Consider the following 17425-nt stretch of genomic DNA (forward strand, 5'->3'; position numbering starts at 1 on the left):
GAAGTTAGTTTGTTGTTGTTCTTTTTCCAGGAGGGAATAGCCTTTCTTTTGTTAGGCAGCTAGAATCATGGGCTGGTCAGTTCAATCCAATCAGGGGCTGAGCAGGTTTAGGAGTTGAGTAGGTTGGGATGCGGGACTTTAATTCCTGTATCAGGGCCTGGGGCCCCACAGGGGCTAAAAACATTTGTGTTTGCTTTTCAGCCCAGCACTACCTCCTGTGTTGCCCCAAGGCTTATGTCTTTGGTCATATTAGAAACTGAATAAGGTGAGGGTTTGGTTAAATTGAGTTCATGTCTGACTCTTAACTACTTCGAAAGTGAGCTCAGCCTCTCCCTCCAGAAGCTCTCTGGAACCAAACACTGCAAGACTGCTCGACATCAAAAGGACAAGGCCTCGGAACTGTGAGACCACAAGACTGCAAGACGGTATCCCTAGAACCAGGCACAGGGCACGGTGTGAAATTGGTGCTCTGTAAGACAGAGCCCAACTCCTGCACACGAATCATAGCTCCAAAGTTTTTGAGCTCTCCGGCCAGCCCAGAACATCATTTAGCATTCCGGTTCTCAATCTCTTCATCTGGAGAATGGGGTAAAAAGAGAAGCTATTTCATAGGGCTGTTGTCATGACTCAATAGGTAGAGTTAGTGTTACAAAAGTGCTAGCTCTTGCTCTTTGTGAAAACTGTGACCTTTTCATCTCTGTGAAGAAATTGTTGAGGGTGAGTAAGGAACGGAGGCAGAATAATGACAAAGGTTCAGAAATCTCTCAATCATACTCGTCGTTCAAAGTTCTCACTGCCTTTCCTGATGGAATGAGGTTGGCCCAGTATCTCTGCAGGTCCTGTTGCTGCTAAAAGGGATCCCCCCAAGGGGCCCCCTTTAATTCATTATCTTTCATCACTTCTTCGGCCCCCCTTTCCCTTCTTTATGGCTCCAGTCCACAGGAGTTCGTTCCGAAGGCACACGTTCTGGGGGCGGTGGAGAAGTTGTGGCTTAGCAGGGCTTCCCCTACTCACCTCGTTCAAAGAAACAGTCTCCCCCACCCTTCCTGCACCCCTGCTTTAATCACCCCTGAAGGAGAATAGCCCAAAGACGTCTCCAGACATTCAGCCAGGAGCATGCCACTCTTCAGTGACAACAATTCCCACCCCCAGCTGTGGGTGACTTTATCTGCTGCCCACTGAACACATGGCAACACATTGACTAATTGCTGGGAAATGAGGCCCTGAAGAATCTATTTCCAAAAACCTTGCAGTAAGATTGTGAAAAGAAGATAGCTGGCCAGGAGTGGGCTCAGCGCCCAGGGCTGGGGGGCTGGGAACAGGGCCCCACTGGGGCGGATTCTTCTGGCAGCTGAGGCCCCATGCCCAAGGCTGACCGTTCAAGATGCCGAGAATTCAGAGCTAGGATCTCAGAGGCCATGGGGCTGGGCCGCTCCCCTCTGTGCACAAGGACACATCTGTCACATCTGCTCCTGTCCAGGACTCCTTTCTTGTCACAGAGGTCCTGGTCCGGAATGCACAGGCCCCTGACCTCCGGAGGCTGAGCACGGAGTCATCTCAGGAGAGGCCATGGGATGCAAGAAGAAAAGCGTCCAGAAGCACCTCCTGCTGTGCTCTCCAGCTCCCTGCACTGTCCCCCTGCCACTCGGTACTTCTTGTTTGCATTTATAGACTAAATCACCCCTATCCAGCCTGCACCATGTTTCCCAAACACTCACTGATCACCGTTAATCAGCGAGCTGGCAGTGCCGCTGCCCGCCCGTGTGAGCATCTTGTTAATGACGGGAAAAGGCTGCCAAAGGGCCAGCTCGGCTCCGGATGGGACGGCGAGACGTGGGTCTTGTCCAGACTGCGGAAGCAAAGGCATCGCCACGAGCCGTCTGGCACGGAAAGGAGATCCCTTGTGTTTGACAACGAGAAACGAACAGGCCCTGTCTGCAGAGAACGACGGTAGGAGGCCATCTACTTGCCCTCACCTCCTTTTACAGCAGATGATCGTGGAGCCCAAACAGGCCGGAGGGGAAGCTCAGGGATGAAGGGAGGTCAGCTAGCTGCCCCGGCATTAAAGACCTGTGCCTTTCCCCAGGAGCCAGGATCTAGGCCTGGCCCCCAGCAGCAGCAAGAAGGATTTAAGCTGGGTGATCAGAAGTACTTCCCAGTGCGAAGGGCTGCTAAACCTATTCTCGGACAGGTTACTAAGGAGAGAAATGAGATGGTGACCTGAAGATCCTTTACTCCAAGTTCATTAGCTCAGTCTGCACTGTGTTTGTGTATGTGCAGGAACAGGTCTGATTTTTCTAGCAATGCATGAAATGGAGGGAGCCTGGTACATACTATATGTATCTGGTGACCCTGGGTATCTTCTCCCAGTGGAGATCAGACCCTTCGGATGCCCGGCCTTCGTGGGGACCAGGCAGTGCCTGAGTGATGAGCTGAGCTGCTGTTTCATCAAACCCAGACAAACCAGACAGTGTGCGGAGCGCCGGGGGGCCCCGTCCTGAAGGAATCATAGAGATGTAACAGCACCGGAGGGCACATCCTAGGTGCCTACGTGTGCTGCAGGGCGGGGTGGGAGGAATCAATGGGAGGGGGCTCTGCGGGGCTGGGGCCTGAGGACGGGAGGGCGGGTGGGAGGGGCACACTGCCTTTGGCTGGTCCCTAATGGGGGTCCAGGCAGGCCCAAGGGGGGCATTTTAGGATCCCTGGAACTGTTGTCTCTTCCCAGCAATCTGCTCTGAGACAGGTGCCCAAGGACACAGGACTGTCCTTTAATTAGAGGCAGGGTCTTGAGGAGGGAAGCTCTTGAAAGCACCCTTCCTCCCTCCCAGACCTTCTCACCTCTCAGGCCTAGGACTGGGCTCCGTGCACCATCGCAACCCCACCCCGGTGGAAGTCACCGAAAGCTGCAGCCTCAGCTGCACAGGCCCCCCTGGGCCAGGCCCCCAGAACTAAACACAGGGCCCAGCCCCTCCCCTGCAGGCCCCAGGCCTAATTAATGCTCTGACGGGGAGAGCAGTCCTCAGGGGCCAAACCCCTCCACCCTCTACCTCCATGGGAAATTGCAAAAGGACCAGCAGGAACAAAGCCAAAGTTTCCAGAAAGAAAGAAAGGCTGTATGGCCTGGAAATTAGGAGATGAAGCCCCGGGTTCCCCAAATGTGAAGGTTTCATTTCTAGCTCTGCGTGTATCAGCTCGTGACCTTGCACGGAAAGGAACCAGCAAAGATGAATGAAGGTTGATAAGATTCGTAAGGTCTTATATCCTCATCTGTGAAATGGGGACAAATAATAATACCAACCTCACAGGGTTGACCTCAGGAATCAATGAGCCAGTGACATAAAATGCTGGGAGCAATACCCAGCGGAGCAGGCGCTCAAAAACTTGTTGCCTGTTACTTAGTAAACACACTTCTGGCAATGCCGCATCACCGTTTGGATACAGGAAGGGTTTACAGAGCATCTAATTGAAAGGGGAGCTTTGGGACTTGTTTTCAGAAAGCATCTGCATAGCGAGCAAGCTTCTGTTCCTTTCTCGATGTCTTCACACTGAGGGGATGACAGAAGTACCTTCTTCATACAGCTCTTGGGAAATCAATGAAACGACACATATAATGTACTCAGCGGAGTGGCCAGCCCTGAGCAAGCACTCGGCTCGTGTCAGCTGTTTATTTGGGGTGAGGAAATGCTGGAGATGGTGGGGAGGGAGATAAAAATACTGTTGGGGCCCCCGCTGCAGCCAGGAAGCCTCTAGTTGGGAAGCTCTGTTCTGTTCTACAGCTAACATCAATCTTCCCTGCTATGGAGGAAGACAGCATTGAGACATAAGAACTTCCTGAGAATCCATCAGGGTGTCAGACAGAGCCAGGTTTCCAAGGAAGCCTGCTGACTCTTCCCTGGAAGTGCTCATTGGTCCAGGATGAACCTGAGGGCTCGTGCCTGACTGAGGACTGGACATGATGATGCCAGAAGGTCATTGTGGCCTTGGGACGCTAGCTGCAAAGCACCCGAGCTTCTGTAGCAAAGGACCAAGGACGTCCGGTCCTCCCGGACCTCCCAGGCTCAGGGTCAGGAAGAGGCGAGGGTGCTTTGCAGCTTTGCCCGTAAAACAAGGACCACGGAAGCACCCCTGGCTCTCGGCTGAGGGACACCCAAACACGTGCTTTCACGTGCTCACCTGCTCCAAGCCTGGCCCTGACCCCCCGCCTGTGGGGCCCCCGGGATGGAGACAGGGCCAGGGCCCTCGAGCGACGGGGAGAACTCCCTTCATGACAGCAGAGAGCTGCACACATGGTGCTGTCCAAGGAGCCGGGGCGGCCACAGCGGAACTGGGGTTGCCTCGCTCAGCCACCAACACCGGATGCTGTACCTCGTGGATCCCAAAGTGGGCGTAGGAGTCGAAGTAATAGTCCCTCGAGGTCATCTCCTCCGGGTTCAGCAGCTTGGACATCTTGCCCCGTCCCGGGCAGCTGGGCTGAGTGGACACATGGTGGACACACTGCACAGGCTTGGCTGGGACGACGGGCTGCGGGGGCTGCGAGGGTGGGCTGCTCACCTGCGGGGAAGAGAAGGGGCAGGTGTGAACAGCACCCATGAGGTCCTGCCCTCTGAGACTCTACCCTCCCTCCTTCCCCCTCCCGCCCCGCCCCAAGCCGGCTCCAATCAGCCCCAGCAGCCCCAGCGAAGGGGCAATGGTGTCCCCAAGCTGTTGGCTGTGCTGTGTGGGATGGTGGTGTGCTACCCAGGAGCCCAACCAACCTGAATTTAACCCAGTTCCACCTCCTACTAGTGGGTGACCTGAGCAGATCTGGGCCTCAGTTGGCCTATCTGTTAAATGGGGACAATAATACCATCTCTTAGAGGCGAATAAAGGGAAAGATGTAATGGCATCACACAGCATCCCAGAGCAGAGTGGCTGGAGTATGGATTCCAGAGCCAGCCCCCCGAAACGTGAATCCCAGCCCCGCCACTCGCAGCTACACAACCTTGGACAGAGTTATTCACCTCTTGGTGCCTCAGTTTCCCCAACTCTAAAACGGGAATAAAATGGTCCACACGTCCTAGAGTCATCCTGAGGATAAGACAAGTTGGTGTCTGGAAAGTGCTCAGAAAAGGGCCCAGCGCATCTTGAGTCTGAGTTCTTAAAATGAGTCCCACCTGCGTCCTTAGGCAGCTCGAGCCCCTGGACTTCTCTCCACCCCGCAAGCAGCACCTGGCCCCCAAAATGCAGGTCTCTTAGGTTCTGGTTTCTCACACCTGTTGTCTTGCCGCTCCACCACCCCCAGTTTCCGATTCACAGTTTTACTCTGAACATCAGCAGAAGTTTCCTCTGAAATGCAAGCGCCCACACTGACAGCCAGCCTCCTGCCAGTGCACTGCCCTTTCCTGGGTTCCCCGACCCTGACAGCCAGCTCAGCTCCACACACCACAGCTGCTGCCCGGCACTGACCAGCACTTCCTCCTCCACGGGCTAACGGGAGGACAGAGGAGGAGATGGACGCCCAGAGGCTCAGAGTTCACTGCAGAAGCATTGTTCTGCCGGGAGAAGAAACACCTTTCCCTGAAGTGTAGGGAATCCAGATGTGCACAGCACAGCAAAGGCCTCAAAAGGGGCAGAATTCTGAAAAATCTATTTTCAGGGATGAGTTAATATTTGTGAAGAGTTTAGAACAGTTTCTGGCATATAGTGAGTGCTCTATTATTGTTATTCTCATTAGTAGTAGCAGCAGTACTCAGAGTACATTAACATCTCCCTATTCTATGCCTCAGTTTTCTCATCTGTAAGCTGGGTCAATGCAGACTTACTATCTCCTTTCTAGCAAGGGAAACAGGGAGGTCCTAGAGCAAGATCAAGAAATCTGAGTCCATCCCCTCCATCATGCCCAGAGTCCCAGGCTGGAGGGGAGCAAGCTGGGGAGGGTGGGGTGATGGTCCTGTTTTCCTGGTGTATCTAGGCTACAGCCTCTGGGAAATAGGCAGACTTCCCAGTTTAGCAACATCAGGTTTCAGGTCGGCACGATCCCGGGCTGTCTGGCAGCAGAGGCAACGGGCTGCCTCATTAGAATGCAGCAGGTGTGCCCACCCTCCACTTGGGATGTTGGTCACGGTCTCCAGGAGGCTAAAAATAGACTGTCAATTGCACACTCCCGTGCTGGCTGCAGTCACCTCTAAAGCCGGAGGAGGCTCTGTGCCTGAAACTCACCCCAATCAGGACTCCATTTAAATATATTAAGGAGAGAGAAAGTCCCAGCTGGACCAGGCTCTTGCATGGTCAAGGTCACAGGGGCCTCCTGCACCCCTGAGCTCCACTCCACCCTGAGTTCAAGGTCCCTTTCACGGGGTCCCCTGAGATTCTTTCGACGGTGCCAACTTACGAAGTGCCCACCACACACCATGCATCACGCGTCACGCGTGGCATCACGAGGCAAAGAGGGATGGATTCAGGGTCCGTTCACCTCAATAACCACCGGTCACGGGGACAAAGAGGTGACTGTGAACCAGGCCCTGGGGCCGGAGGCTGTCAGCCCAGTCCGGCCTCCTGCAGAGGGGGACTTGCGCTCTGCCCAGCGGCTAACAGGGTGCCCTGTCCCAGGAGGCTGGGCCTGGGGTGGGGAGCAGCAGTGGAGTATGATCCCCAGGCATCACCACCTGGGCTGGCGCTCCTTATTCCACAAATACCCACTGAACGTCGGCGGCTGTGAGTGCTGTATGGTCCCGTGGAAGAAACAGACGTGCGGGAACCGCGCCCTCAAAGGACGCTGTCTGGTGGAAGCGGAAGACCCCGAGTCTCCACTGGATGACGGAGAAAGATTTGTTTTACAAGAGAAGGTCAAGCAGGTTGCTCTGGGGGTTCAAAGGAGAGAGAAGTCACTTCAGTGAGAGAGTCAGAGAGGCCCGGGATTGCTGGGAGCTTTCTCCACAGATTGTGGTGGGGGCGACAGTGGGAGGGAGCTCTTGGAGGGTGTGGCTTCCGCAACCAGGAAAAGCGTGGAACAGCAGTGAGTGTTCCTGGGGAACGCGGCCCAGATAGTGGGAGATGGGGCTGTCAGAGATTACAGCCAGGCTAAGAGGTTGTATTGATTGATTGATTGATTTTACTTATTTATTATTTTTTTTTGCGGTACGCGGGCCTCTCACTGCTGTGGCCTCTCCCGTTGCGGAGCACAGGCTCCGGACGCGCAGGCTCAGCGGCCATGGCTCACGGGCCCAGCCGCTCCACGGCATGTGGGATCTTCCCGGACTGGGGCGCGAACCCGCGTCCCCTGCATTGGCAGGCGGACTCTCAACCATTGCGCCACCAGGGAAGCCCCGAGGTTGTATTTAAATACGAGACGACGGGGAGCTGTTGGCAGTTTGTAACCAGGGAGTTCTAGGCTTGAGCTCTAGTTGGGGAAAATTGATGCGCTGGTAGCCTGCAGGAGGGGCAAGGGGGAAGGGAGAGGGGGGCACTCGGGCTGGGGAGGCAAGGTATGACCTCTGAGGCCTCTGGTTCCAAAGTCCAGTCAAGAGATAACGAGCCACTGTGGTGTCAGAAGGGCTGCCTGCAAGAGAACTAGCAGAAATAGACCCACAGGAGTTGGCAACTGGCGGAACGGAGGGGAGAAGAGAGAAGCTGGAATCAGAGATGACTTCAACATTTCAAGCCTGGGTGGCTAGGAAAGTGGTGGTGACATTAACAGGAATGAGTGAGTCAGCAGGAAGAGCCATGTGGGGCGGGGGGAAATAATGAACTTCGGTTTGGCTCTGAGAAGTTGGACGTGTCATTGCATCATATAAGGAAAGATGTCTGGCCGGCAGGCAGTGATGCCGTCCCAGCCGGTAAATACCATAAACACAGCCGAAAGGTCAACGGTAAAGTGAGAAGCACATCTCTAACATACATGGCAGACACAGGTTAATAACCTTAATATGGAGAGAGCCCTGACAAGCCAGTCCAATCTGACACTGGACAGAGGATCTTACAGTCAATTCACATGAGGCTAAACGCAAACGGCAAATTAACGAGCTGCAAATATATTAACCTCTCTAGAAATCGGGTAACTTCAAATGAACACAGAAAGTTATAACTTTTAAATATCAAATAAGCTCAAACCTCCCCCTTCCAAAAAGACTAAAACGGCATCTGTAATGGTTGCAGAAAAGTAGGTGCTGACATAGACCTTTCGTGAGACTTCTGGGAAACTAGTTTGACAAAATGCACTGAAAAGCACAAATCCTTTAACCCAGCCATTCCATTTTGGGGAATTTATCCTAAAGAAAGGATCGTGGATAACCTTGAGCATGTAGCTGTACGAATTTTGTGACGACACTATTCGTCATGGCAGAAAATAAAGAGTCAACCTGGGGGTTCCATGAAACAGAACCGATTGTACAAACTACGGGGCGTCCACACTGGAGGCTACACAGCTACTTCAAATGTCGCAGAAGAGTGTTTAATGACAGAAACGTGATCGTGACAAACTGTGGGTTGAGGAGAACCAGTGGGAGATGAGTACACAGTGTGATCGCATTTTTAGAATTAAAACGTTTTCATGCTTGTGACTGAGGAGGGGAAGGCACTGGGATGGGCCGCAGTTGTCACGGTGCTTGTTCACGGGGCTGTGAACAGCGCACACTTTCCTTCCTTGTGCTTGTTATATATATTTTAAATGTATGCCACTAACAAGTACTACATTTGTAAACAGCCAAAAGTAGAAATTTGGAAATGTGATCCCAGACCTCGGACGGGAAACTGAGGCTGGCTCTCTGGATTTGGAAACCATCTGCAGAGCGGAGCTGAGTGGTTCACTTGGGAGAGACCCCCAGAGAGGGGGTAGAGGGAGTGAGGATGGGGCAGGGAGAGAAGCAGGAAGCATCCTTCTCTGAGGACCTTGGAGGTACCAGGGGACCTGGGGGGAGAGGCTTGGGAGGACGTGTCCTCATGCCTCCAGTTCTGTGACTGCCCCTCCTCTGAAGATGTGTGACCCAGGCGTTGTACTCCAGTGACCAGACGAGGGCACTAAAGCAAAGCCAACCTTTGTCTAGCCTCATGTGTCCAGAGGACGCTGTGTTCAGGAAGTTGTGCAGTCACCTCCAAAGCTGGAGGAGGCTCTGTGCGTGAAGCTCACCCCAATCTTGACTCCATTTAAATACATTAAAGATAGAAAAAGTCCCAGCTGGACCAGGCTGTTGCATGGTCAAGGGCACAGGGGCCTCCTGCACCCCTGAGCTCCATTCAGCTCTGAGTCCAAGGTCCCTTCCACGGGGTCCCCTGAGACTCTTTGTCTGGTTCTGGTAACATATCCACATGGTTGTCTCCAGCCTTGGCCTGCCCTGTCCTGCTCTCCCCCTTCCTCCCCAGGGCCCAGGGCTCAGGGCGCTGCTCTGGTGGAAAACCTCCTGCTGCTGCCTGCCCCCCAATCCGCTCAGGGTCACCTTCCACTGAGAGGATTTGTGACTTTGTCTTCTATTCTTAGTACCAACTGCTGATCAGGACTCTTCAGATGCTGTGTCCTGCCCCCAGGCCTGGCCTTTCCCGGGGCATCTTCAGCACACTGTTTCTCCCCAGTACTTCACCTGCGATTTCCCCGGTCCACCCCATCCCACTGCAGCAAACAGGCCCAGGCTCCTAAATGCTGAGATAAGATAAAAGGCTATGGAAACACCAAAGCTGGAGACGGGAGGATGGCTCCCTGCCGAAGAGGCGTCCAGCTGGTCCTCAAAGGGTGGGTGGGATTTCCATGGGCAGGGCTGGGGATTCAGGGACAGAATTTTTTTACCTAACCCCACTTGCACGTAAAAATGAGGGTAGATGATGATGATGATGATGATGATGATGATATGATAATGATGGTGGTGATGGTGATGATGGTGATGATGATGATGATGGTGATGGTGGTAAAGATGATGATGATGGTGGTGGTGATGATGGTGATGATGGTGATGGTGGTAAAGATGATGATGATGGTGGTGGTGATGATGGTGGTGATGATAAAGATGATGATGATGATGATGATGGTGATGATAATGATGATGATGGTGGTGGTGATGATGATGATGATGGTGATGATGGTGATGATGATGATGGTGGTGATGGTGATGATGATGGTGGTGATGGTGATGATGGTGGTGATGATGATGATGATGATGGTGATGATGGTAAAGATGATGGTGATGATGGTGACGATGGTGATGATGATGATGATGATGATGGTGATGATGATGGTGGTGATGATGATGATGATGGTGGTGGTGGTGATGATGATGATGGTGATGGTGATGATGATGGTGGTGATGGTGATGATGATGGTGGTGGTGATGATGATGATGGTGATGATGGTAAAGATGATGGTGATGATGGTGGTGGTGAAGATGATGGTGATGATGGTGATGATGATGGTGGTGATGGTGATGATGGTGGTGGTGATGATGATGATGATGGTGATGATGGTAAAGATGATGGTGATGATGGTGATGGTGATGATCCCTAACAGTGACTGAGGGCCCACTGAGTGCCAGGCACTGTGCTAAACACTTCACAAATATTATCTCATAAAAGCCTAATAATAAGTGAGGTACTGAAATTTACAGGTGGAGAAACTGAAGCTCAAAAATTCAGTCCGTTGCTAAGCCCAGAGCTAGCGAGTAACAGAGCCAAGACACGAACCATTTATTATCTGACAGCAAAGCTGTGCTCTCGAGCCTGACACCGTGGCTGGACCAGTCCAGTCCCACCAAGCCTGACAGCTTCTGCTGGGAGCCAGGCCCTGTGCTCAGAAGTGGGTGGCAAAGCAAGGCCAGGCAGGAAGCCCAGCCCTGGGAGGGGAGAATGAAGGTCAAAGGCAATGTGGACAATGCCTCGGTGGAGGTTGGCACAGGTAGGCACCTCGCCAAGGTGACTGAGTTCCAAGGGGAGCAGACAGTGGGCTCCAGTCTGTAGGAGAAGCTGAGGTCCACGTGAGGAAGGGAAGGTGTCTGGGGTCACGTGGGCAAATCTAGAACTGGGACCTCTAAGAAAATAGGGGAGGGGATGGGGAGAGGAAGGAGAGGCTTTGAGGGGGGAGAGGAGTGCGGGAGACCCGAGGGGAAGGCAGACGGCCGGGGGCGGAGAGCAGCCAGCGCTTTCTGCACCAGGCAGCCGAAGCCACCCCAAGCCCATTGGGCTATAAACGGCAGTCCCTGGCACCGGCCCAAGCTGTACAGATGATTTTCCTGAGAACAAAAGGCACCCCTGAAGGAGCCGAATCCTGCTCCGTCTCCAAATGTCAAGACAGCTTTCGCTAACCTGAGTCTGTCCTCAGCATCGGCGTGCCATGCTGAGGTCCCGCAGAGGGACAGAAAGGGGCCTGCAGGGGGTAGCGGGGGCCGCAGCGGGAGCAGAGGAGGGCGTGGGAGCAGGGGGCTCCCGGCCCGGGTCTCACTGCATGTTCCTTCCCAGCTGTCTTCACCGTCTCCCCACCCAGCCTGGGATCACCCTTTTCTCCCATCTTGACCGTGGTCCATGCAGTCGGTAGTGACCTGAGCTAGACCTTCTAGCGCCATCTGTCTGCCTCTAGGTAGGGGCCGGAGCTCAGCTGAAGGGGGAACATTCTAAGGGTGGGTGTCGGGCAGCAGCAAGGCAGGCATGGCTGTGTCGGGCACCTGGGACTCTCCTGTCCCCCATGACCACACCACAGATACAAAGCTTTCATGCCTGCCTTTGGCCAGAGATGGGCCTGGTTCCACCGTCCCACCCACTCTCCTGCACCCGTGTTTCCTATCACCTGGGCTGAGAGAGGAGCTTTCAGCAAAGCAGTCTTGCAGTCAGCCTCCCCAGAAGGAAGCACCGTGCTGGAGCAGATGCCACGACCTGGCTCACTGCTCTTCCCCCCGGGGGTCGGAAGCCTGCACGACTCGGGGCCGGGGAGAAGGGTCTAGACACCGCTGGTCCTACAAGCTGGAGCTGTCTCCCTGTGCATCGCTCCCAGGCTTGCTCATTTGTCAACTGTCACCCTCATGCGCCCCTCTAGCGTTGGCTTTTTAAAGGCACAGACTGTCTCTAGAGCCCCCTGTGGCGAGGCCAGACACTGATGCATGTCACAGAGCGTCAGCTGCTGTCACCAGCTGGCATCTCTCTATTATACTGTGTCCCTGAATCTAACTCTGGCATCTCAGCAGAGCCCGCCCTCACATGCTTTTTCATTACTTCAGACTCAAGCCCCTTCCAAGGCTGTGCTCCCTGGAAGCCTCTTCCCCCGGGTCCTGCCACGCACCTTTCTCAGTTCTCACCCTCCCTCTTTCCCTAGGGCTCACAGAGGGGCCTCCTGCCGTGGCTCTCGCTGGGTGGTCCCCACACCTCTGGCATCAGCATCACCTGGGGGCTTGTAAGAAATGCATGTTCCCGGGCCTCGCTGGCAACACTAAATCAGACGCTCTGGGGTGGAGCCCAGCAATCTATTCCAACACAGGCCCACACACGTGATTCCGCTGCATCCCAGAGACTGAGAATGGCTCGTCTGGAGTTGCGTTTTTCCACACTGTTTCCCACAGAACAGACACTCCTGGAACAAGGGGTTCTGTGGTCAAGTGAGTTTGGGCCAAAAAAAAGCTAAAGAGATTTCTCTTCTTTTCCAGCTTTCTTGAGATAAAATTGACATATGTCATTGCGTAAGTTGAAGGCATACAATGTCATGATTTGCTATATGTGTATACTACAAAATATAAAGAGATTTCTTAATTGCAATCCTTTCAAGGCTTTAATTTGCTAAAATGAATCGTGGATCTCCAAGAGGGAATGAGGGTGTCTAGTGCTACCAGTGTAATAGCTGTGGCATTCTTTTTCCCTGGGAGAGCTATAAACATCTCTAGAAATTACTGTTCTGAGGGAAGCCATCTGAGGCCTCTGACTGAGGGCAGTGCTTCTCTCTTACGATCTGTGTCAGTCACCTTGGGTGGGTATCAGGCCCCACCCCAGACCAGCAGAATCCATTCCTGCGAGGGTGCGGGCTGCCAGCCTGCACTTTAACAAGCCCTCCCGGGGCTCCCAGTGAAGCCCTGGTCCAGGCAAAGCTGGGGACAGCTTCTTGCCTTCTCCATTCCTCTGCGACCCCTGGCGCAGCCCTCAGAGGCCAGCCTGCCTCTGCCTCGGTGCTACTGAGGCTCCCAGACAATGCCGGAGCCGGGCCAAGGTCACCTGAAGGAGAGGCAGCCACGGGTTACAGAAAGCACCTTGGCTCTCACAGCAAAAGGCCCGGGATTGGGTGAGGGCTCCGCCACCTGCAGGCTGGGTGACCTGGGCCGGTCCCTATCCCGCTGTCACGGCCAGGGTCACGGCGTGGCTCAACACCAAGGGCAGCCCTTGGCAGCCGCGTACGGTGTCCCGGTGCTTCCTGGCGCTTCCCGGCAGCCCCTGGCAGTCTGTTTGCGGCACAACGGCCATGCCTGCTTCACATCAGGATGGCGTTGCAGCCGCACGGTACCTGCTCCGTCTCCCAGATCTGGAACTGCTGGGAAGGAATCTATTGGAGTTGTTGCGCCTGACCTGTTCTTTAAATAAACTGGGGCTGTTTTCCAGCTATTGGTCACTTTCCCCCCAAGCCTCCACATACTGAATTCTCTTCTTACATCCTCAGATATTTTGGCTGCAAGAGATGTCAGGTTAATTGGGTGCCTGGCTCCTGGCTCTTCCTCCTTAATGGGCTTACAAAGCAGACTTGCCATGCATCCCCTCCCCTCCCTCCCTCTCCCCTCCCCAAGCCAACAGGGGCCTCTCTCTCCTTTGACTTGAAGGACGTCACCAAGCACCCTCTCTGCTTCCTTTATGGACAGATGTGCAGAGAGATACAGCCAATCTCTTCCCCCACCCTCATCCTGCCTGGAGTTGGACGAAGCCTTCGTCCCAGATATGGGTCACATCATCCCCGTGGGACCTGAGCTGGGCAGGTGACTCTATGCTCGGCCGGGGTCACCGTGGAGGCAGAGGGTGTCAGACAGAGGTCACACATTCGGGGCACCTGTGGGTTCCGGTCTTGGTTCTCCCCCTATTCAGGTTATGATGCAAAATCCATTTAACCTTTCCGACCTTCAAATGGCAATAATTACGTGTCCTGCCTCTTCCACGGGCTTCTGTGATGACTAAAGATGCTGTGTGTGTAAGTATTCAGAGGCAATTCTAAAGTGTGATAGAGGAGAACAAGACTTGCCTCTCTGGCCAGTTGACTCTCCGCCCCGGTGTTACTTGGGGATGCTGCCTGAGCCCTTCTCTGGCCCTGGACGCAGTGGCCCTGGCTGCCCTTAGCGCTCTGTCCCTCTGGCTGCCTGAGCCTTGTCCTCGTCCTCCACACCGTCTACTCCCTGGGCTCTGAGCTACCCCTCTTCCCCAGAGGTTTCTGAGAACTATGCAGTTGCTATCTTCAAGAACATGCCCACCATGGAAACGCAGTCACTTTCTCCAGACGCTGACACCTGGTCTCTCCTGCTCCTCGTCTGTATTCCCGTGGCATCTGTGGGTCCAAAGCTACTGGTTACGTTCTGTCCTTTTTTACCGGCAAACAGTCTCATGCAAATGTTCTCACAATGGTAGGTGTTGCTTCCACAGCCAAGAAGTAAATTCCTTCAGACCGGGACCCAGATCTCATGTGTCACTGTTTCCCCCTTAATGCTTGGCACAGAGCTGGGGCTCAATAAGGATGTGATGATTAAAGTATCCTTCCACTTCTACCGGGTCAAGGCTGCCCTTCATAAATATATTATGCAAGGTCCCTTCCCACCATGCAACCAGAGACCTTTCTTTCCCCTTGAGAGGGCGGGGAGGGAGGTAGCAGCAAGGAAGACAAAACCGAGAAGAATAATCATGAAAATCTGAATAATACTCAACACTCTTCGGAGGAGTCAGTGGTGCCCCAAGTGTCTTTACCGAGAACTGTCTTATCTCCCAGGATTTCTAGGAAAAGGAAATATCTTGCAAATACAGAATGCATTTACTAACCCCCATGTTTCCATCCACGTAGACTACAAGTGGCTTCATGTACAGATTCGAGCGTATTTGTAGACGCTTTTCCAACAGTCTCTTCACAGCAAAGTGTTGCAAGACCAGAATTGCAGGGAATGGGGCTGAGCTTCAGAGAAACTGACTGGCTGATTTAGTCCCCACAGTGGGGCTGTCCAGGACCCAAGAACTGGCCCTTCCCAGAGTCTCTGGCCCCATCATCTGTCCAATAAGCCAATGGCTGGAGATAAACGAGCTACAAAGTCATAAATCAGAAAGAAAATCACAAGTTATAGGCCAAGACCAAAGCCACATCAGCTTAATCCAGATTCCCATCTGGTTTCCCAGGACTCCTCCAGACACTTTCCATCCAGTTCTAGGAAACCCATTTGCTCGAAATAAATATCTTTCTGCCCAGATTCTTAGCAGAAGTGACTAACTCCTTTAATCAGAGATTCCAATGTATTTACTGAAAATACTGATGTTCCAGCTGGAAAGGGAACAATGTCAGCCACCAGATCTACTCCAAAGGTGGCCTCAAATTAGGCAATGACAGAGCCCAAGAATCTGGATTTTTCAAAGCACTCGCAGGCAATTCTGACGGTCAGTTTAAAAGCTGAACAAAACATGTGAAATAACAGTTTTCAAGACGCTTAACATCAGGCAAGGAAGAACTGTACCTTTGAAAGCTGACACACAAACAAGGCGAACCCTATGACGCCTCAGCTTACTGCCTGGTATATCTGAGCTGGGTTGTAGGGAGTGGAAACCCAGGCAGAGAGAGGCATCTGCCTTGGTGGAAGAGACAGAGGTGGGAATCAGGAAAGCAAGACAGCTAGAGTTTGAAAGGCAGAGTGCTGGAGGGTAGAAGATTCTACAGAGGGGACTTTGGAGATCTGGAGTGAGTGCCCCTCAAGTCTTCAGCTGAGACTGACCAAACTATGCATGTGAAGAAACTACCTGAGACCAGGCAAAGAATGACAAAGAAGATAAAGGGACGACTTTACGGTACTCACACGGGGCCAGTAAAGGGCTCTTGTCTCCCCAAGCCAAAGTGGAAAAACCTCATAATTCGTGAATACTCAGAAGACTTTTTCCCCCCTCAGTGGTGGAAAATTAGCCCTGGATTAAAGACTGCTCTGATTCCACCTAACAAAGCTTAAAAGCAAGACCTGAAAGGGTTAAACTCTCCAAGTGGTTTAACTGCATCCCAGAACTAAGCTTAGAAATACAAAATATCCAAAAAGCATCCAGCTCCCAACAAGGTATGGATTCCACAATGTCTAGCATTCAGTCAAAAATTAGCAGGCTTGCCAAAGAAGTGGGAAAATGCTACCTATAATAAGGAGAAAAATCCATCTCTCCAGACCAACCTAGAAAGGACAAAGGTGATGAAATCAGTAGACAAGGTCTTTAAAATTATTATTGTAACTGTATTGCACACGTCCAAGAAACTAGAGGAAAGATTAAGTGTGTTATGTGGCGACCCAGAAGGTAGAAAATGAACTTCTAGAGATAAAAACTATATGTGATTTTTAAAAATACACCAGATTAGACTAATAGCAGATTACATGTCACAGAAGAAAAGATTGACACAGGCAATAAAAACTACCCAAAATAAAACACAGAGAGAAAAAGATTGAAAACAAAAAGCTAAATAGAGCATCAGTGAGGTGTGAAAGAACTTCAGGTGACTTAGTACACATGTGACTGTGGTACCCAAAGGAAGGGGAAACAGAAAAATACTTAATGAAATATTGAAATGGTGGCTGAAATTTTCCAAATTGACAAAACCCACAAACTTATAGATCCAAAAAGCTCAGCAAACTCTGAGGAAAAGAAATCAGAGGGAGAAAAACACACCAAACTATATCACAATTAAATTGCTTAAAACACTGATAAACAGAAAATCGTAAAAGCATCCAGGGACGGAGGATAAAGATACGTTACATACAAAGGAACTAATATAGGAATGAGAGCCAACTTCTTATAAGAAACAACACAGGAAGACAGGACAGCACCACCTTTAAAATACAGAAAGGAAAAAAAAACTCTCAATTTGGAATTTTATACCCAGTGAAAATATCTTTCAAAAATAAAGCCAAAGTACAGATTTTTATAGACATACAGAGGTGAAAGATTTCATTATCCACAGGTCCACATTATAAGAAATGTTAAAGGGCATCCTTTGGGCAGAAGCAAAATGATACCAGATGGAAATCTGGATCCACACCAAGAATGAAGTGCTCTGGAAAAGTAACTTTTATGGATAACCATAAAAGACCTTTTCCTTATTATTTAAATCTCTTTAAATGATTATCGACTGTTTAAATTAAAAAATAATAACAATGTTTCTAGGATTTATAACATAGGTAGGAATAAAATGTATGACGGCAACAGCACAAAGGCCAGAAGGGAAGGAATGGAAGTACACTGTTGTATGATTCTTGTGAGGTGCTGTAATATTACTTGAAGAGAGACTATG

At 51.8% G+C, this 17425-nt stretch overlaps 1 protein-coding gene across 1 annotated transcript in view; it reads right to left on the bottom strand.

Annotated features, from left to right (window-relative positions):
- Nucleotides 1-17425, bottom strand: part of PRMT8 (protein arginine methyltransferase 8) — a gene marked incomplete at its 3' end in the record, with an annotated part of 80323 nt that overhangs the window by 43530 nt on the left and 19368 nt on the right. The window contains exon 2 of the mRNA XM_079937450.1: nt 4366-4551. Within this exon, the coding sequence (XP_079793576.1) occupies nt 4366-4551 (186 nt within the window). The remainder of the gene's footprint in view (nt 1-4365; nt 4552-17425) is intronic.

The sequence above is a fragment of the Stenella coeruleoalba genome (assembly GCF_951394435.1).
Source record: "Stenella coeruleoalba genome assembly, chromosome: 11".
Taxonomy (NCBI): Eukaryota; Metazoa; Chordata; class Mammalia; order Artiodactyla; family Delphinidae; genus Stenella; species Stenella coeruleoalba.